At 57.3% G+C, this 20,871-nt stretch overlaps 2 protein-coding genes across 4 annotated transcripts in view; both read right to left on the bottom strand.

Annotated features, from left to right (window-relative positions):
• SORL1 (sortilin related receptor 1) overlaps nucleotides 1-13,232 on the bottom strand; it is a 40,631-nt gene extending 27,399 nt beyond the window's left edge. For both annotated transcript variants that reach the window (XM_062014044.1, XM_062014043.1), the window contains exons 1-11: nucleotides 13,166-13,232; nucleotides 6,369-6,485; nucleotides 6,086-6,211; nucleotides 5,393-5,554; nucleotides 4,225-4,292; nucleotides 3,902-4,082; nucleotides 2,135-2,236; nucleotides 1,147-1,316; nucleotides 782-974; nucleotides 553-670; nucleotides 294-367 (exon numbers count right to left, since the gene is read on the bottom strand). In XM_062014044.1, the coding sequence (XP_061870028.1) occupies nucleotides 294-367; nucleotides 553-670; nucleotides 782-974; nucleotides 1,147-1,316; nucleotides 2,135-2,236; nucleotides 3,902-4,082; nucleotides 4,225-4,292; nucleotides 5,393-5,554; nucleotides 6,086-6,211; nucleotides 6,369-6,458 (1,284 nt within the window). In that variant the 5' untranslated portion in view covers nucleotides 6,459-6,485; nucleotides 13,166-13,232. The remainder of the gene's footprint in view (nucleotides 1-293; nucleotides 368-552; nucleotides 671-781; nucleotides 975-1,146; nucleotides 1,317-2,134; nucleotides 2,237-3,901; nucleotides 4,083-4,224; nucleotides 4,293-5,392; nucleotides 5,555-6,085; nucleotides 6,212-6,368; nucleotides 6,486-13,165) is intronic.
• A 4,412-nt stretch (nucleotides 13,233-17,644) lies between these two features.
• Nucleotides 17,645-20,546, bottom strand: SC5D (sterol-C5-desaturase). Of its 2 annotated transcripts, none has more exons than XM_062014104.1 (5): nucleotides 20,477-20,546; nucleotides 19,672-19,889; nucleotides 19,354-19,486; nucleotides 19,053-19,153; nucleotides 17,645-18,879 (listed from the first exon to the last, which is right to left on the bottom strand). In XM_062014104.1, exons 2-5 carry the CDS (start codon nucleotides 19,879-19,881, stop codon nucleotides 18,454-18,456), a joined length of 870 nt encoding a protein of 289 aa, XP_061870088.1. In that variant the 5' UTR covers nucleotides 19,882-19,889; nucleotides 20,477-20,546; the 3' UTR covers nucleotides 17,645-18,453. The 2 variants fall into 2 exon arrangements, with proteins under 2 accessions (XP_061870088.1, XP_061870087.1); XM_062014103.1 differs by having other exon boundaries at nucleotides 20,316-20,514.
• Between the last annotated feature and the right edge of the window lie 325 nt (nucleotides 20,547-20,871).

Raw genomic sequence — 20,871 nt, forward strand, 5'->3', positions numbered from 1 at the left:
CGCCCCTTACCAGGGGCAAGTCCTGCCAAATGATGAGAAGAAATAGAGGAGGGAGCTCTCTTGCCTTTGAACTCATCTCCTGAACCACGAGGCTTATCCCTGTGCAACCCACATCTGGCCCTTCATCTAAAGAGCTCCCTGCCTTGGACTCAAGGGACATTCAGCACCTTCCAGGTGGTGATACACAAATCATATGTGGTCACGTTTAGTGCCCAAAGGCTGCATATGTTGGCAACACTCTACCTGCTGCACCACCACCTTGGCTGAGATGGCAAGCAGAAGAGTGGCCTTACCTCTCTCCACCTCGCTCCAGCGCTGCTCGAGACATAGACATTGGTTTTCCTTGCCATGTTCTTGCCGACGGAGCCTAGGAGAAGAAGGGAAACCATTCGCTAGGAATGCCAAGGGACTGCTTAAACTTAAGCCAGACACCTCTGAACTACTTCCACTGTGTCATCCACTGAGTCTGTTTCACAAAGGAGACATTGCTGAGCATTTCACGCCCTGACAACGAGGTGCCCCCAGCCCCTGCGTGCCACGAGGACACGGTACCGGTGGCGATGATCAGTCCCGGCGCAGACTCCTTGGACAGAACGGGCATCCTGCGCAGCTGGAAGTTGAGCAGCTGGCTCAGGCGCTGGGCCAGGTGGAGGGAGCAGCCCTGAGAGAACTGCAAAAGCACAACACAGTGCCATTAAGCCTTCATCCCACCCCGGGTAGCCCTCTGCGGTGGGGAAGGCGAGGAGAGGCTCCCCCACGGCAGTTCCCCTCCCCTGGGTACCTCGCAGTCCGCGTGCTGGCCGTAGCGCGCCTGGGCCGGGGGCTGCAGCGGCTCCCAGGTGCCGCCCTTGTCGAAGGTGATGAGGGAGCGCATGTTGTCCTCGCTGAAGGAGCCGTTGAGCTGCGTGGCGATGTACACGCCCCGCACGCCTTCCACGCGGTGCAGGTCTGCAAAGGGCTCGTTGGCAAAGTACCTGAGAGGAGATGCAGAGCTGGCATGGGGGGATGGCGGCCTCCCTGCCTCTGGGGAGTGCTGGGCTGCCATGCCCGGGGCTCAGGGCAACGCTTCGATCAAGCACAGACACAAGCTACAAAGGCTTCGGCCAGTGTGCTCCTTCGCAGCCAGTTCAGCATGTCCCACGTTACCTGACCAAGGTGTCGCTTCCAGCCCCTCCTGGGCTGTAGTAGAGCACGTTTTCTAAAGACAGGGAGAACTTCAGGCCTTCTGCCTCCGAGATGTAGAGGTTGGTACGGTTGTCATCGTGGCTGACGCACACAAACACCTGGTCCTCCGAGGCATCAGCGACGTAGTATTCCTTTGGGATGGAAAGGACAGGCAAGCAAGGTTTACATACAGGCTGGGTCAGCATTTGCTCTTTGCTAGGCTCAAAGTCATTCTTCCCACCACCCGTTTGTGGTTTTCCTCATTGGCAAGTACCTTCCCTTTGCTTTCTCTTCTGTGTTTCTCCTCCAGCCACTACTAACCTGTCCCTTCTCATAAGCCTACTTCTCATGCTCTCCTTCATCCCTGCCAGCCTGTGGGCTTGGCAGTGTGAGGTGAGGGGTTGGACTCGATCTTAAATGTCTTTTCCAACCAAAACAGTTCTATGACTCTATGGATCTCAGACTCTTTACAAACCCTGGCTGCCCCTCTGCCTGCAGAGAGGACAGATGCTCTGGGTCACACCAGCAGAGTCAGTGCAACCCAGCACCCAACACCATGGGAAGAGGTGAGGTCCCCAAGAGCAGAACCAAAGCACTAAGATCAGCCCCTCTCTGGGTATCTGGGCTTTGCTGCCACACTCCATCACCAGTGCCAGAAGAAGGTGGTTGTCTCTTTCCAAACAGCCCTGCAGCCAGGACAGTACCGGCCCTGCACAGTGCTCTGTGTCCTCCAGGATTTCTCAGAGGTATGAACTGATAGAACAAAGCAGCATCGTGGTGCAAACCACAACATCAACCTAACACCATCTTTTCCTCAGCCCAACCCTCCCAAGCAGGGTCACACCAGGTGCCTTCCCAGCTCCAACTCCCACAGGAGCCGGTGCAACGCAGAGAACTGCTGGCAACTGAGGGTGCCCCGGGCAGAGGGAGGCAGGAGGTTGAGGGGCTCCTCTGGGACAGCATCACTTACCTTAATGGGGTGCTTGGTGACGAACTGCGCCACGCGCATCGGCCGGCGGTTGAAGGAGACCCAGAGCTGGACAGAAGGCGGCTGGGAGCTGCCTGACAAACGCTGCAGCAGAGCAGAGACACGTCAGGAGCTCTCACCTCCCTCCAATCACCCTCATCTCCAGCCCAAAGGCAGGCTGGGGCTGACCCATAACCCGTGTGCTTGGCACTTGAACTGCCCCTGCAGCTGCCTGGGGCTGACACTGGGCTCCTGGCTGACGTGGCCACAGCCTGTGCTCAGGCAGGGGGGAAAGTGCCCTTTTGGGATGGTCAGGTGGAGGTGAGGAGGCTGTTTTGAACCCCTCCTCCTCCAGTCCAGCCGCCTGGCCTTCGCTCCCTATGTTTAACCGTTTGCACAAAATGAAAGGCATCATCCTGAAGCCAAAACAAGCCAAAAGCTGAGGACAACCTATTTCATACAGGATGCCAACGGGAAGAACCTAAACCCACATTTAGGCTCCAAAAATAAGCGGCCTGATTTCGCCAGGCTCCGTTATTGCTAAGCAACCATGCCTCCCACGGAAAGGAGAAGTCAGAGTCCTGGGTGCCTCTGCCACTTGGCCTGTCCTCTCCTCACTGCCACTCCTGCTAGGGCTGAGGTTTCATGCAAGTGCTCCATTCCAGACCTGGGGATATCATTTCCAAGTCAGGGGTTTGCAGCCCCTTCCTCCCTCCCAGTCTCTGTTTTTCCACCCATCTTTGCCTCAGCATGGAACACAGGCAATGTTCATGTTGTTCAGTCTAACACCAGCCATGGGAGCTGCAGTAGGAAGCAAAGCAGCAGCCCCTGTGACCCTTGAGCCCTCCAGAAGCAGAAACAACTATGAAGAATCACCTGATCGAGTTTGTGCTTGGTAAGATCCTGGCTCAAACCTGCCTCATGCTTTCAGGACACTGTCCCTTGTGCCTGATGGCTTCTCCACAGAGACACAGACCACTCCTTGCATTTCACCCGAGATAAAATCTTCTGCAAGCCACAGCAGCTTTCAGACCAGGCATAGTGCCATGGGGATGGGCCCAGGAGACTACCTACAAGGTCACCACCACCGCTGCAGTGACAGCACAGAGGTGACACACTGGCCAGTTACTACCTAGGAAACCCTACATGGTTTTACATGGAGCCACCCCTAAATGGCAAGGGTTACTCATTAAAATAGACTCAGTGGAGCAGCAGAAGAGGAAAGCAATGCTAACAACTCCTAAAAAGAACACTGCTCCTTGGATTCGAGAAGGAACAAGCCTCTGTCCCTCTGGTGTTGTGTCTCGGGTCGTCCAGAAAGGACTTGCCCTCAGAGAGAGCACAGATGCTTTGCAGCTTTCCTTCAGCTTTGTGTGAAACTGGCCAACAGCTACCAAATGCAGAGAGGGGCCCTGTCTGCAAGGGAAAGACCATTTTCACTGAGGCACCATCCTCTTTTCTCAGGAAAGCAAAGTGATCACCCAGCTGCCTCTCCAGGCTGGAGCACGTTGGGCTACTTGGACCTAGTCCACGTTTGATGATAACTCTCTCTGACAAGCAGTGTCCTAACCACGAGGCTGCTGAGCCACATCTCCCTTTCCCCTGCCATCCCCCACCTCACTGGTTTTCCCAAGCATCCCGTGGTTCTTCCTGGGTCCCAGCACTTCACAGCCTGACCTACTTCTGCCCAGCAAACACTCCGGCCATGGCAGTTCTGCACCACAGCATCCACCGTCACCCTGGGCAGCAAGCTGCTCGCCTGACACTTACCACAGACTTGGTGGCAAACATGTACTTGTCCCTGAGCTGGAAATCCTCAACATCTTCCAGGATTATCTCTTTATTCTCTCGGCTTTGAAAGAAGTCAGTGCTGCGAATGACAGTGGAAGCCCCAGAAGGCTCGTGCCGCTCCACGTACACGGTATTGGGCTTGTCATAGGGCTCAACCCCCCTGCAAAGAACAGAAGAGGTGGTGGTGGTGGTACCTCTGCACTCACAGAGCAACACAGAGGGCAGCAGGTACCCAAGTCCAGGGTAGCAACTGAGGCAGGAGAAGACAGGAGCTGGGTCTAACCCACTGGTGTGATACATACCAAGAAAAAGACTTCACATGCTCCTGAATCAATATCCAGGTCTGGCCAAAATCATCTGATTTCCAGAGCTGCAACGACAATGGTGAGAGATGCCAGTGGGACTGGGCAATCAAACCAACCCAGTCTTTTAAGAGACCCAAAGCTCAGGCAGCAAAGGCAGGATGGACACGTGTCTGAGACAAAATCCTGAACTACTTGGGTGGTTTCTCTTCATGTGGCAGCTGCCTGCAGCAACAGCAAACGGAAATCAACCCAAAACTGCCCTACAGTTTCCTACCAGAAGGATTTCCCACTGTCTGTTGATCCACCTCGTTTTACACTAGCTCAGAAATGGAAGTAACTTGGCTACAATATACACGTGCAATGGGACAACAAGGTTAGGTATCTGGCCAGAGCCACCTCCCCCCTCAGAGGCACTCACAACCCCCAGCACAGCAACATGCTGGTGCTGCAGATCTGCAGGCACAAGCCTGGCAAAAGTCAAGAGGGGAGAGAGCATCTCTGCTCTCCTGGCAGCGAGAAATACATCAGCCCCTCTGCAGATCCCCTCGAAGGGCCCATGGCCCTGGAACCTGCTGTAATTATTTACAGTCTCTGCCCAGAAGCAACAGGGGAAAAAAAAGAAGGAAGGAAAAAAAAACCCCACAGTGTTTGTTTCAAGAAGCAATTTGTTATGCAAGACCCAAAGCCAAACCACATGCCCCTGTGAAATACTGCAGAGGTCAGTTCTGCCTCAGCTGCCAGCGCTCGGCAGCGAGCTGCGACCGCAACAGCCAGAGATCGATAGAGAATCCAGGATGGTGGGGGCTGGAAGGGACCTCCAGAGCTCACCCAGCCCAAACCCCTGCCAAAGCAGCTTCCTCTCGGTCAGGGGGCACAGGAACAGAGGATGCAGTCAGGAAAGGTATGGATGAAGCACCAGGGTAAGTGCAAAGGGAGAGGAAATATTTGAGGCAGCCACCCTGTGGGTACCACATCTTCATTGGCCTGCAGGGATGGGGTGTCCCAGCCAAACTGGGACAGCTCTGCATGCAGCAATCCCACATCAAGTACTCTGGATGGTGTTTGGAGCCACGTGGTGCTTGCACAAGGCTCTCAGCACAGCCTAAGGGCTGCGGGGCATGAATGCCACAGCAGGACATGGGCCCTCCCATGCACAAGTGCTCACCTGCTTTTTAGGATGAGCCCTGTCGAAGCCCAAGAGGAGGTTGGGGTTCCTGCTGTGCAGCAGGAGGTCTGCTGCTCTGAAGGGGATGGAGAAGCCTTGGATATTGTTGCAGAAGTCAGTGGTGATCCAGAGGTACGGGGCAAAGGCATCCACGAAGATATACTGGGGAGAGAGAGACCAAGGAGGAAGAAGGAGAGCAGGAGGTCAGCCTCCAGGATGCCAGAGCAGAGCTCAGGCTAGCAGCAACAAAGCCCTCAGGGAGCCCGTGGGAGGGGCAGGCTCTGGAGGAGAGGAATCTGAAGCACCTCTGTTACACCTCTGAGCGTGGGTCAGCGTGACCCCCAGATGTGGGTTGGGTGACCACACACCCAGTTCCCACGGCTTGGCTTTGGAGAGGAGAATACCTACAGGGATGGCAGCTGCTGCAGGGCAAGGACATGTCCCCTCACCCTAGGGGAAGGCTTCACCCAGGAGAAAGGTGACCTTGGTGTAGATAAAGCCTAAACAAACATCTGCAGCTCTGTGAGGACGGCAGTGACAGGCACACAGCTCTGTGAGGACGAGCCGCTGAGGATGCAGCTGCTCTCCCGCTCCACAGCTCCTCCTCTGACACCAAGGAGGTAGCACCAAGCCATGGGCACTGGCTGCCCCACAGAGGAGCCTCGCTGGGGCTGGCAGCCAGGTTCTGCTCACCCTCTTGTTGTCGGCTGGGCTGTGGTAGAACTGGGCGATGGCTGCCTCGCTGCTGTTCCCCCCGACCAAGCTGAATCTCTCTGAAATCTTCTTAAAACTCTTCCCATAATCATAAGACACGTAAACCTGCAAAGGAGAAGCCCAGCAGTGAGCAGTGCAAAGCTCCCCTCTGACAGATTGACTAACACTACAAGAGAGGAAGCCTTAGGGAGCGCTCGAGCCAGTCTCAGGGCTCAAACCCACAGAGGATATCGCACATTTCACCAGGTTGCCCTTTACTCACGTCGCTGTTTTTGGGACCCAGCAAAGACAGGCTGTCTCTGGCCAAGGCCACGATCACGTTGCTCTTCTCTCCTGCCCAGTGAACAACCATCTGATTGTGGGAATCGTTGAGGCTGACCTGCAGTGCAGAGGAAAAGAGATCCCTGAGGCATGGCCTCACCCACAGCAGAGAGCAAACACACACACACTGCCTCTCCTTGGGAAATACACCGCCTTGGCTGAACTCATTCAAACCAGAGGCACAGCTTGAACAGGCCAGAAGGCAAGAAAGCAGAGCAACACTGTGTTTGTGGCTCTGAAGGGGCTGGGGACAGCGCTCGTTGGCACCCTTGGGGTGAGGATCAGCTCCAGCTGCGAGTGCTCAGATGCAGTGGGATGCTCCACAGCTGGAAGGTGCGTGCTCAGGGCTTCATGCTTTTTCTTGTGCCTAAAAGGGTTATTTTCCCCTTTATTCTTCCTAAGAAAATTAGGATTTGGGGGGTGACACGAATGAAAACTAAACCCAAAGACCGAGAACTGATTTCAAATCCAGGTTGAGGGTCCAGAGGGAAACAGTCACCTTCCTACAAGCCTTCTGTACGAAAAGACTGCGCTGGTTCTCAGCTCAAACACAGCTGCACGTGACCCCTTTACTCAAAGCCTGCTGAGGTGGCCTGACAGCAGCCACAGCTCGGCCACAGACGAGTGCCTGATGGCTGCAGCAGCACACACACGTGCCCCAGACCCTGCACACCCCTGTGCCTATGGCTCAGCTGACAAATGAAACCCCCTAAGCTCATGGTCTTGGGAAGCTGTAAAATTAAAGGGTTAAGCTCTTCTTAGGTGTGATACCCTGAGGCTCCTGCTGACCCTGGGATGGGGGTAAGGGGCCGTTTAACCTCCACTGGCTGGTAAAACACTTGGAAAAACAAGGTCTTTATTCTGGAAGAGGGGGGGTGAGTGAAGCAGAAGCCCTCAAATCCCTCTTACACAACAAGCACACACAAGAGAGGGGAGGGAAAACCCTGACAGGGAGGCCAACAAGTAGCCCCCCAGGGCCAATGCCCCCGTCTGCACCCATCCTGCCCAGCCAGGGACCACCAGCAAACGTGGCAGAGATTGAGGTCAGGCAGCAGCATCCAAACAGCAGCAGCTACAAAGCCAAGCAGCAGCAGCCCTGCACACCCGCCGGGGGAAAACAGCAGCCAGGCTGTTTGAGGATGCAGAGAAACAGGGCAGAGAAGGAGGAACTGCTGATGCCCACTGAGACAGCAACACACAGCCTCGGGGCTGAAATCCAGAGGGGCTCTGTGCTCCCCAGCCCCAGGCCCCCTCCCCTCCTTTAAAAGCAGAACAGCCTCATTTAAATCTCCTGCGTCTATCTTGGTTGTTTTGGGTGCAGCTTTGTTGGGTTCCCAGCTGTGCCTGGGCTGAGCTGGCTGGCTCTAAAGGGACAGGTTTTTCAGCCTGTCTAGGATTCTGCTGCTATTTGGAAGAGGAAAGGGACAGTGAGGGGGAACCCAACACTGAGCATTCAAGCCCCTCGAGGGGGAGGTCTGGTTGCTCCCCACAAGGAAAGCCAAAGTTTAGATGTGCCAGCCCTGTCCCACCTGCCCCTTCCCCAGCTCCCCCAGCCCAAGAGGGATTCTCTCTATGGTGATTTCAGGCACACTTGGTATCTTTTTTTCTGCAGGAAATAGACACCAGGTCAGTTTCAAAACCAGAGGACAAGGAGGCTGCTACCTGCACCTTCCTTTAACCTCAACAACAAACCAAAGCTTTCTTCTCCTCATGAGCTAAAAGCAAGGGAGAGACCTTGTCAGAACAGGGAGGGACTGGGAACTGTAGTGAAACCCAAAAGCGAAGGGCAATGTGTTTAGGCTCAGAGGAGTCAACGGAGCCTCCTGACTCGTTAGGAGCTGTGTGACCTCAGGCAGCATAATTAAACACCAAAGTGGCTCAGGAGAGCAACAAACAGGCCCCTGAGTCTTTGCTGTCCAGGCAGCATCGCTGCATTGTGCCCCAGCTGAAAAAAGCACCTGATGTCACACTGACCCAGGCAGTTTGATTGGAGTAACCTTGTCTTGCTTACTGTGATGGGGCTCACCTGACAGCAAGCCCACTGTCACTGACTCCCCTGCCTCCCCTAACCCTGGAAGCCTTCCTCGGGAACTGGTTTAACCTGTGAACAGGCAATGGCTGCTGCCTAATGGCAACAGCATTTAGCATTAATCCCACTTAATGGGGACGTGTTTTGCTCTTTGCCAAGTGATTAAGTGTATATGAAATATGCATGAAATCCTAATTTGTCCTCCTAATATGTAAGATGCCAAATGAACTCCAGGAGGAGAGAGCTGCAGCCAGGACATAGCAGACACTGCTTGTAGCTCTAGTTCACATAGTTGAGGCTTCTAGCTTTGCTCACACTACTTAGGGTTTTTACTTAGGGGATGCTCTTGGTGCTGAGTGGGCTTGGGAGCTGCCTGCCTGCATCCACGGGCTTGCTCTGGGGAGAATTCGTTCAGGGCTGGGACTGCAGCTCAGCCCAGGGGCTTCTTGCTCATCAGGGGGTGAAGCGATGCGACTGCCCAGGGGCTGAGGCTCAATGCTGAAAAGCTGAGGTGTGCAGAATAAAAAGGCTCCAATGTATGTTTTCCTGCCCTGGTTATGTAACTGAAAACGGGATGCCTACAAAATGCAGTGAGAGAGTTAATAGGTTCTTACTATGGCTCGGGAAGTGAGGGTATCAGAGAGCAACCTGCTGAAACCGTCCAAGTTTTGGCAGCAGCTCGGATCTCAGCTTCAGGGCCATCAGGAGATGCTTGCAAAAGAGGAACTGGATGAACCTTTTGTAGCTGAGGGAATGAAGATGGGGCTAAAGGAAGCTCTGCTTGAAAGGGGTCAGAAGCAAAGCCACAGCTTGGCAATTCAGCACAGACCTTCAAGAGAAAAGTGCTCTCACCAGGCTCCCCATCGTTCCAGCTCGCTGGCAGCCACAGAGGACAAGCACCAGGCATTTGTGTCCCTGTTTCCAGGCAGGGCTTACGCAATAGCCCTGACATCAGGGATGAGGCAAGTGCCCTGGGTGGCTCCCACGTTCCCCGCTGAAGCTTCATCACTGCACCTTCTGCTCTGCTGCCGAGCATCTGCCGCCAGCCCTGCCGTGAAGGCTTCAAACACAGCCTGTGCCTGTGGCGTGGGGCTGGGAAATGCCAGGCTCTGGAATCACTGATACGAAACACGGGTGACTCACTCCAGAGAGCGCCAGGCCCGTGTTAATTTTGTTAACACTGAAATCATCTGCTCCCAGGGCTGCTTTCTCTCTGCTACAACAGAGCTCTCTGCTAGCTGTTGTTTCTAGGAGAAAAGGGGAAGATGTTTACCCAGGGAAAGAGCTGCTCCCTCAGCAAGATGGACCTGAAGATAAGTTCTCTCTCTAAGCTGATAGGGAGGGGAGGACTGTGATGGTTAGAGGCTGTCCCAGCAAATTTAGCTAAGTGCTGACAAAAGCCACTCCTCCTAGCCAAGGATACGGGAAAGATCTGAGAATACCACAAGCCAGTCATCACAGCTCCAGAGAGCTGAAGAAATGGCCCTGAGACACCACAAGGCTTGCTCAGCCCAACAGCAGGACCTGGGAGGAACCTGCCAAAAGGGAAACAATGAATAGAACCACAAATACCACCCCTGGCCACTCCAGTGCCAGGGAAAGGAGTTGTGTGGCTTCCAGGGATCCGTCTCTCCTTGGCAAGCTCAGGCACAAAAGCAAGTACTAGGAGCAGGGAACATTCCAGAGGTGTCTGGGAAAGGGGGCTGGGTAGATGAGGAGGGGTATCTCCCAACATGAGGCAGGAAGAAAAGGATGAGGAGCCCAGGAGCCAGCAGCCAGGGCTTTGCTGGGATGAGCCATCACCATCCAGGGCACCTCCAGAAGGTTACAGTCTAATCTGGGGTGGTCTCTGCCAGGCTGGCAAACTAGGTCAAAATTAAGCACGGTTCAGCTGCGATGCAGCGTGATTGATGTCTCTGTTCACAGGGCTGGATGGCATCTACCCTGCAAAGCACTTCTGCCTTCCCTGAAGGAAAAAGGCTGTTTGCCAGTTTGCAGGTTGCAAGGGAAGTTGAGCTCTCTGCCCAGGGATGTGCTAATGGCCTCAAAAGAACAGCAGCTTCAGCTCTCCCTGCTCAGGCACTATTTTGACCCTGTACTAACAGAAAAGCCAGGAGAAAGCCACAAAGGCACAGGGTCCTGCTCTTCACTGAGGCTGCCAAAAAGTATTACTGTGGCTACACACACAGGCTGCACAGCGAGGATCAGGACAAGCAATCCAGGTGATGTGTGGTGCTCATGTCTTTGGTGTCTAGGGCAAGGGGGCTCTGAGGCTGTGGCTGACGAGTAAGCTGTGTTCAGCTCCCGAGGAGACACAAAGAGTCTGGCCTTTCTTCTTCTGCCATGGGTCCCTCCCTCTTGTCCCATGGTGAGGTGGCCCATGGTGGTGACAGGCAGCAACAACCTCCCACACCACACTTTCCTTCACTTCTGAGCTGAGCCTGGGCTCTCAACTGCTCCACCGAGACCGTGCAGGACCACAGTGGGGAGCTGGGGGAGGGCAGGGAGCTCCAGGCACAAGCCAGAGCGTGGCATATGGGCGAGAGATCTGCCAAAGGCCCGGGAGAAGGACGTGTCCCACATAAGGGACTGCAGGGACACGGACTGCAATGCTCACTCCAAGCACTGCCCTTTAGGATGATGTCCCTGAGAGAGGACTGTGTGATTTTTATGCTGGTATTAGAGGGACAGAGAGGTGAGGGAAGGGGAGCAAGGGATCATTACGTGCTTGTGACAAGGCATGAGACCCCTGAAGCACTGTTTTGCACGGCTCTCTGACATCCCAGGCCTTCTGTGCAGTCAGGTCTGTAACAGAGGGTAGGACACACAGGCTCCCTCCTGTCCTTTTTATTAAAGCAGGCCCTGATTTAAGGAACTGTAGCTCAGGAGAGCTCCCAACTGCTGTTCAGCGTCAACAAACTCCTCCTGACATGCAGTACCTGGCCTTCCCACCTCGGGTTTTGTGTGCTAACCTGACACCATACACCACTCCTTCCCCAGGCAATTCCCCTCTGAAAGCTTAAGGCAATGAGGAAACAACCAAACAAACAGTGGCAAACTGTTGAACTCTCGCTGCTTCCTATTAGTTCTGTTCCAGAAAGCACCAGGGTTACTGCACCCTCTTATAGTTGTAGCTACATGTCCAAGCGATAAGAGGCTCCTCCTGTCACAGCAGCTCTCTACCTGCTCCGGGCAGGGGGTTAGAGGAAAACCACAGGGAGAGGGAAGGGAAAGTGCTACAAAAGTCTTTCTGTAGATGTGAGCCAAGTGTTGTGGTTTTTTCCTAAAATGAGGTAGCTGTTATGCTAAAAACAGTCAAACACTGAGGAGGCAGAGGGGGCGAAGCAGATTTTCAAGGGGAGTGGGAACAGCTTTTCCTGTCCTTAAAGTGAACAGGAGCAGGGCTTCAGGAGCAGCACCAGCCTCATGCATGCTCTAAAGCCAGTCCTGCCTCGTGACCAGCTCTTTCTGATCCCACAAGTAGCAAAAAGGGGCAACTGCAGGGCACTCCGAAGGAAAGTGTTAGCTGAGGATGCTGCTGAAGGCTTGAAGCCTCTCCTCGAGCATGTCTTGCCCCTCTGTGGGCTGGTCCCTCCTTGCCAGCAGCCACTTGGGACACTGCACTCAGCACTGAGAGGCAAGTGGGGCAACTTAGAATAGCCCAGCGTATGGGTAATTGAAAAATACAGCAGGCTGAAGCTTTCCATTGCAGGCACCCGGGTAGCCCGAGAGCAACCCTCATCACCCCTAGAGCCGTGGCTGTCTGCAAAAGGGGATGAGGGGAAGCCTTTGCGGTCCCCGTAGTAAAACTTGCCAGTGAATCAAGCCCAAGCAGCAATCAATACCTTCAGAAACAGCGTTTTCTATGTCTCCCTGCAATAAACAGCTCCTACCCTCGCTCATTTCCAAGATGCCAGCGAGAACTGACGAGAAACACGGGGAATCCTTCTTAGGGAGAAGGGCACAACGCACACCAGCAGCCATGTCCCCTGCCCCCGAGTCACCCCGCTCTGGCCTCGGGGCGCAGAAGCGCTCAGCGCGCTCATCTCCGGCCCAAGAGCTGCAGCCCAGCTCCAGCGCGGACCCGCGCGGCTTCGGAACGCAACCCGCAACCGCAACCCGCAACGCTGACAGCGCCGTTAGTTTGGAGCTGGCTCTGGCAGAATCGTGCAGGGAAGCGGGCGTAGCTGTCAGCAGCGATCCCAGCGCCTGCCGCTCGCACCGGGGCGAGCTGCGGGCCGCTCCCCGCACCAAGGCTGCTCCGGCCGCACCGCCCGCTCCCCGCACCAAGGCTGCTCCGGCCGCACCGCGCGCTCCCCGCACCAAGGCTGCTCCGGCCGCACCGCCCGCTCCCCGCACCAAGGCTGCTCCGGCCGCACCGCCCGCTCCCCGCACCAAGGCTGCTCCGGCCGCACCGCCCGCTCCCCGCACCAAGGCTGCTCCGGCCGCTCCCCGCCACCCGCTCCGGCAGCCGCAGCCGCGCAAGTTATCCTCCGAGCGGCAAGTGCGCGCACACACGCACCCCCCCCGCAGCAGCCCCCCGGGGCCGGTCACCGCCAGCCCAACCCGTGGCTCCAGGGACGTGCCGGCGGCCGCGCTGCCGCCCTCCCCGACCCGTTTCCCGCCGCAAGCTCCCGCGGGGGGGATGGGGGTGATGTAAGGCGGTATTTCGGGGTGCGGGGGGCTCCCCTTGTCCCGGCCCGGCTCACCTGTCCGTACACCTGGATGGGCTCCGCGGCGGCGCGGCGGCTCGCTGGGGGCTCGCCGGGCAGCGGGGAACGGCCGGCGGCCGCGGGCAGCAGCAGCAGCAGGAGCGCCGGGAGGCGGCGGGGGAGCGGGCCGGCCCGGCCGCCCCCTGCGCTGCTCCGCGTCGCCATGTTCGTGGCGCCGGGGCCGGGCCCAGCCGAGCCGAGCCGAGCCGAGCCGCAGCAGCGGAGCGAAGCGTCGCGCCGCCGCCCGGACAGAATGTGCAACGGGCAGCGGCGGCTCCGCGGCGCCCCCCCCCCCCGCTCCGCGCCCGCCCGCCCCGTGCCCGCCCCGCGCCCCGCTCCGCACCTTCGGGGGGGACGCTCGGGGCGCCCTGCCCCGACACCGAGCTGCGCTGCACCGTGCTCTCTCCTCTGCGGAGGGTGCTCGTGACCCTGCGTGAAATGCAAGGGAAGGGGAAAGTTAATTGAAGTGAAACGAAATGGCGAGAGATAAAAGCAAACGGGATGAAATACAGCAAAGAAAAGCGTGGCGGCTTCTCTGCGGTGGGGGTGCACCAGGCTTTCCCCTCTCCAGCAGAAAGCCTAAGTGCACTTTCCCTCCTGGGCTGTGGGAACCCCCCGGACTGAAGCCCGTGCGGGTGTCCAGGCTGAGGTCGCAGAGTGGCCACCGAACACAGCTGCAGCCCCTCAGGGGCGATCCACGGGGGGATGCGGCGAGCGGGGCCATGCGGGGCGAGGGCAGCGGGCTGCAGGGTGGTGTGGGGCAGGGAGGATGGCACTGGCAAGTGCCAGCTGCTGAACAAAGCCCAGCTCCCCTCCACTGCCGCGGGTAGCAATGCACAGGGTGTGCCAGCTCTCGTCTGATCTGCCGTTTCCCTGCCGGTTTGGGGATGTTTGGAAAGCGGGTGACCACCCTGCACACGCAGTTGCCCACGTCGCAAGGCAGAGGCTACTGCATGTATGTGCATGGGGGACCCTGTCAGGGCAGAGATGCCCCAAACCCACCTCAGTGCCGGCAAGCTTGAGGCCTTTTCACATCAGGTCCTGCAGGGTCTGCTGAGGGCAAAAAAGGACAGGCACTGTACCAAACAAACAACAGAATTGGCTGGGTTAGGAAAAACCTTTAAGGCTGTCGGGTCTTGCACCAGCTTATCAGGGATGGACAGCAGAGGTTGTTATCTTGGCACCAACCATTGACCACGAAGAAAGGTGGGCCACAGCACAGGGTCTGCTTGTGCTTTCAGTCCTGTCCAGCCTCGTGGAAGCTCTCTGTGGAAAGGTGAAGGTGACCATGGGAGACAACAGGAGAGTTGAGCTGTGCCTGTTTTTCTGCCCCAGTGAGCCAAAGGTGTGTTTCTGGGGATAGCCTTGCTGCTAAGGGAAGGCCTTACCTGCTTTCTAGGTTGTTGTGTCCAAGGAACTGAGAGCAGAGTCGTGGGTTACATCTCCTCTGCCATGTGCACTGTGTGTTGTTCTGGGGAAACCTTCAGAGAAAACAGATATGACCCAGCAGTGAAGGAACTGGAGGCTATAAATCCCACAGACAGCCCCAAGGTACTCTCATTCCCCCTTATTTCACTGCCTTTAACAGCACAAATGTTGTCCAGAGCTTTCCCCAAGGTGCTTTCACCTAGAAACCTAGTTAGTGTATTTCAATTATCAAGTCAATACAATTAGAAGCCCTCCTAAAAAAGCTTTTAGTGGTCTTGACTCAATGTAATGTCCCTCCAGAGGACCGAAGGTCACGGTGGGTAAGGGCAGAGTCAATGAGGGAGTTTCATTGCTCGAGAATCCCTACAGCTGGTTGCTCTCAGGGACCCAAAAAGGCTGCAGTGGCATTTCCTGAAGGCACTGCCACATCTGAAAGTCCATCTTGTTGCCCATCAAATGATCTGCTCTGCCCTGCCAAATCCTCCCAGAAATAAGGAAAGGAAGGAGAACAGACTAAAAGCCAGTTGTAAAGTAGGAGCTGGTTTTGTGGCACTTTCTAAACTGAGGAAATCAATGCACGGGGTGTTCACCAGCCTGCCCCCAGCTTCCATTTCACAGCCCTTACAGGGTGCTCAGAGATGCTACAAGTCCACTCACACACCCGCCATGGGACTCCCTCCCTGCAGGTTGCTGCGGTGGGTGTGAGGCAGAGAGCAGTAGCGAGGACCCCTCGGGCACCCCCAGCGCTGGTAACTGCTAACAGATGAATGGCTCTTTCTTTAGGGAGGGAAATACACGTTTCCTTTGCCAAGGTATTTTTTTTGTTCATTTCTCGACAAAAAAAAGGGCCCCTCTCCTGCTGTAAAGGGGAGGGGGAACTCAGCAGAGTTGATTTTAAGGTCCATCTGGATTTCATCAGCAGCACAAGGCTGTGAACTCTGAGAGTGAGGCACGGAGCCCCCAAGCCCCCTTGGTTTTCCTTCCTCACCTTCCCCCAGCACAGCTCTGGAGCTCCTGGAGGGTTTAGGGGACTGAGAGGTCAGAACAACCCATCCCCTGCAGAGCCTCACTGTTGAAAGGATACATTGCATGTTGCTGGAGTCAAGTCAAGGAGTAAAATAGCTCACCCTGCCATCAGAGTCTGGCCTCTGCATATGCAGTGTGCACAGGGTGTGTGTGCTCAGGGATGAACGTTTCTGGGCCTGTGGTTGCCCACCAAGGAGAGCTGGGCCTTTCTACCACCTCAGGATGGGCTCTTGGGCAGGCACATCATTTTTAGGGGTTAGGAGAGGGATGAAGAGTAAGGATGTGAGGCTGACCATGGAATCATAGAATTGTTTGCTTGGAAAAGACCTTTAAGATCATCGAGTCCAACCACTAACCTGCCATTGCCAAGTCCAGGGCTGCTGCTGAACCTGGGAAGACAAGAGCTGCAGCAGGGTGGCCCCGTCAGGCTCCACAGCTTGTTGTGCATCTCCTCCTTCCCGGCGTGCTGCCGTCCCTCACGCACGCTCCAATGGCTCCAGACCACCCTGCGTGTGTCCTCCAGCAGGGCTGGCACACCACAGCCTCTCCTGCTTCTGGGCCCCACGCTTCTGGGGTCACTAGGAGGAGGAAGAGGAGGAGGAAGGCTGCCCATGCAGGTGCAGCTCCTGTGCTGGAGTGCTGTGAGCAACATCTCCATCTTGTGGTAACAGCAGCATTGAATCATACAACTGCTTTGGTTGAAAAATACCTTTAAGATCATCAGGTCCAACCACTGACCTCACCCTGCCCAGCCCAGCACTACCCCATGACCCTCAGCACCTCAGCTTTGGGATCCCTCCAGGGCTGGGCACTCCCCCAGCTCCCTGGGCAGCCTGGCACAGGGGCTGACACCCCTCTCAGGGAAACAGTTCTGCCTCACCTCAAGTCTAAACCTCCCCTAGGGCAACTTGAGGCTGTTTCCTTGTGTCCTGTCACTTGTTACTTGGGAGCAAAGACTGACCCCCGAGCTTTTCCCAAGGGTCTCCCATGGTTAGGGAATCAGCCCCCAGGTTAGCATGCTGGTTCACGAAGGTCAGTGATGTTGTCACTGTTTGATCTGGGTCTTGCTTTGAGCCTTGGCAGTTCTCCGAGTTCCAAGTTAATCAGCAAACAGAAGTCAGGGCAAGTGGCAGAGAAGGAATGATCCTGAGGACCATGAGAACCATACCTGCAAAACGGGAGCCCCGAGGTGGTCGGCATGGGGGTCCCACTGGTGTGTGCTCGTGGGCTGGGCATCCCTGGCCCTGATCAGCTGCTGTGCAGCACAGTGCTGCAGTCTCGAACCATACCTTGCCTGGGGAGGGCTGGGATGGGCAGGGAGCAGAAGGGAACAGCAAAGGGATGGTGACAACATATGTCTGAGCATTGATTTGGGGGAAGGTGCAGATCCACACGCTGCAGCGAGCAGAGGATGGGAGCCACACAGCACAGGCACTGCCCTGATGGCCAGCTCTGTTGCTGTCCTGAGAGGCAAAATCCTGCTCTCTAATGGGTTCTGTGCCACTATAAACCCAGAGAGGGCTCAGCTCCTGTACCTGGGAAACACATCCGTCCGACGTTATCCGCGTGAGGTGCATGAACAACCCCTGGTGAGCTCCAGCCCCCACAGGTTTGTGTGGGTGGGGGTATATTTGCAATGGACAAGGACAGAAGATGGGCAAAGGCCAAGGCTACCACCCTGGATGAATAGGAATGGCATGGTGAGTCTCTGGGGCCATGCCCTCAAGAGCAGGACCACAGTGAGGACCACAGTGTCGTCAGGTACTCAGGTCAGAAGCCCGCCTGTGTCCCTTAGAGAGGGTGGGCAGCAGCAAGGGCCAGGTTTGCCAGGAAGGGTATCGCTGTTGGCATCCTGCCTCGGGCTGGGAAGCTGAGAGTTGGGCACTGCTGCTGTGCAGGGAGAGGAGGGAGCGATGAGTCTATTTGCTGCTGGAGCTGCGTGGGGTGAGCCTGACGTGTTGCTGCCAGCGAGCTTCGCATGGGCATCAGGAGAGAAGGTGAAGGGACCAAATGGCAGCCAAGTTGGCAACTGAGATTTATTGAACACGGGGTGGACCCAAAGGCAGGGCCAAGAGGGTTTCAGTGGAAATCATTCTGGGTGTTAAGGGGGAAAGGCAGCCACAAACCCATGAGAGAGGAGAAGCCCCTACCCCTCGCCTCTGGGCGTCTCTTCCTCCTCTTCCCACCCACAATGTTCTCAGGGATCTCGAGTGACCCGTGGGACTCAAAGCACATCTGTCCTACAGGCATGACATTTCTGAGCCCCATCAGATGCTCCTGGGTGAGAGGAAGCGGGAGAGCACGTCGAGTGCCAAGGAGTCCTGCTGGGTCCCAAGGCTGAGCCCTGGCTGAGCCTGGACCTGCGCTGCCTCCACAAGACAAGCATTTGTATGAAACACAGCTCAGACAAACCCCTGCAGCATCGTCAGCCTCGACTCGCCTCATCCCGACGGACTCCACGGCAACAGCAAACCGGCGACGGAGGACAGATGGAGACCCTGCCACGAGCCACATCACTGTTCTATTTGTGCCACCTTATTGTTCTTTTTGTACAGCAGCAGCACAGTAGTAAAGTAGCACAGGGAGCGCAGCAGGGACCCCAAGGCAGTGGGGAGAGGAAGCGACAGGGAGAAGAGAGCAGGATTGCGCTGTGGGGCCAGGCTGGACACCGCCGTCTCAGGAGCGCTCGCTGAGGACCGGCCCGTCCCAGTCCTGCTCTCAGGGCACGGGGGCTCGTTGTCTGTGGGACAGTAGTCATGAGAGGCCAGGAGGAGCGGGACGAGACTTGGCCAGGGAGTCTTGTCCCGGAGAGGGGCCAAGCCAAGAGGCACCTACTCTGCCTTGGTGGCCAGGGTTCCATTGGGCGCCCCTGGGCCTTTCTCTCGGAGCTTGCGCAGGTAGTCATGGGGGCCTTTGCCCTCGAAGGCCGTGGGGCTCTTGTAGGAGCCGCCGATCTTGTCCCAGAGGGTGAAATACTGCCCGTAGTTGTAGTCAAAGTACAAGTGGTGGTCGGTGTGGTGGGCCGAGCCGTTGATGACGTGCCGCAGGAGGCGCGGGACGCGGTAGTCGCCGTCGTGAATGGAGATGGTCCAGACGTTGACGAAGATGTAGAGGCCCAAGTAGGTGACTTTGTGCAGGGGAAAGAGGAAGGGGTAGATATGGTAGGGCAGGCTCTGCATGAAGCCATCGACGGGGTGGAAGGCGTGGCTGGCAAAGGGCGTCGCAATCTTCCAGAGGTGGTGGGGTTTGTGGAAGCGCTGCGGGGAGAGGGTGACGTCAGTCCCCGAGGCCAGGGTGGGACGGCCCCTTTTAGGGGTTCACTGCCTGGGAGCCAAGGGGGCTGGGGACCATGACTGCCCAGAGCAGGGCAGAGGGATGGGTCTGCTCCCGTCACATGCCAGAGCCCGGAGCCTGTCATCCCATCTCCTACCTTATAGAACAGTTTGTGGTGGAGACCGCGGTGGATCCAGTAGATGCCCATGTCGGTGAAGAAGAGGAAAGACAGCATGCTGAGGAAGACACCTGCCCAGCCTGGGGAAAAGGGGCATTGGGGGTGGTGACTGAGGGTGCTGGGAGGTGGCAAGCAGCCGCCAAGGAGCTGGGGGCCGGGGAGGCACGACAACCCTTGCGGGGCATTTTCTTGAGACACATCATCACTGGGGGAAATGGGGACACATCTCCCACCCTGAGGGGGCTGAGGGAGGCCAGCTGGGCACGGGGGAACAGCTCACCATACGGGGAGTCCTCGATGTTGTCGTAGAGCTTGCTGTAGCCCCGCACCTCGGCAAAGAAGAGGGCGACGGTGGGCACGCTGATCCAGGGCAGCGAGCGCAGTGCGTAGGTGATCTCCCGCTGCACCTGGTTCTGCGGGGGGAGCAGCAGAGGACAGAGCTCAGGGGGAGAAACCCAAAAGCCCCGATGTCCTGGCCTCTCATGAGGGGTGGGGATGCCGAGTGCCTGAGCTGCCAGTCAGCCCTCAGCGCAGGCGCTCTGCTGTGACGCCCGCAGCGTGGCACGATGCGTTTGGGGTTGGCACAGGGTACACTCACCTCTAGGAACTGAGGATGCTTCTTGAGTTCGTGGTCAAAGATGAAGTAGTAGCTGAGGGTGCCGAAGAACAGGTAGAGGGCGAGTGCGCCCAGGTTGGTGATGACAAAGAGGCTGAGGAGCTGGCGGAAGGGCTCGGCCTCGGGCCAGCCGGAGGGGTACACGTAGGGCGTGAGGAGGTTCCGGTCAGCAACATCCAGGACCAGATCCATGGCGGCTCCTGCAAGAAAGAGAGAGGGTCAGCACGACTGGTTGTGGAAGGGATGTAGAAGGCATCCCTCGTCCCTCTCCAGCCTCTGTCTCCCAGGCAACAAGGGCCTGGTCCAAGCAGGCACTAGCAGCAGGGTGACACCTGTGAGGTGTCTCTGGGAGATGTCAGGTGTGGGGTATAAAACACAGACTGTGGAAGATACAGAAGCCAGGGGCAGGAGGGAGGAAGAGCAGTGGGGGGGCTGCCTTGTCCTCTCGCAGTGCAGAGGGCAGGCACGGGAGACTCCCATGACGGGGAAAGGGGGACAGCATTCTGGGCAGCAAGAATGCCTTCCCGGGAGGCCCAAGGAGCATGACAGCACCCGTCTCGGAGGTGCGGGACAGCCGACTCGGTTTCGGATCCCGTGGCGCGATTCCGGTAGCGACAGGGCCTTACACGGGCAGGGACGGCAGAGGCGCGGCGGGGACCCGGCGTCGTTTTGGAGGCGCCGGCGAGACGGCGAGTCCTCAGCGAGCCGCCGCGGCGGGGTAGGAGAGGAGAGGGGAAGGGGTGGCGGTGCACGTCCCCGCGTCCCTCCCCGGCAGCCCGTTCGGTACCTGCGTGCGGGTCCCGGCGCGGCGGCGGCTGGGCGGGCGGGGGCGGGAACGCGCGCGGTAGCGCCACGCGACGTCACGGCCGCCACCGCTCGCGCCACCGCGGGCGGGGCCGAGGGGCGGGGCCTCGGCGGAGGGGGCGTGGCCTCGAGGGGCGGGAACCGCGGGAAGGGCGGGACCGCGGTGTGCCGGGCACCGACGGCGGGGGGGAGGCTTGGGGTGCCCCTCTCGCCTTTAGGGAATGGAACCCTGGTCGGTGGGCAGATGCAGCCCCGCATGCTCAGCCCCGTGGCCCGGCTCGGCGGCTGGTGCTGCAGGGCGGTGTGAGGGAGGGTGGCAAAAGCCACAGCGCCATGCAGAGAAACTCCAGCCTCTGCCTTCCCTTGCTCCGCTAGGCG

This window comes from Colius striatus, chromosome 23 (assembly GCF_028858725.1).
Source record: "Colius striatus isolate bColStr4 chromosome 23, bColStr4.1.hap1, whole genome shotgun sequence".
NCBI lineage: Eukaryota > Metazoa > Chordata > Aves > Coliiformes > Coliidae > Colius > Colius striatus.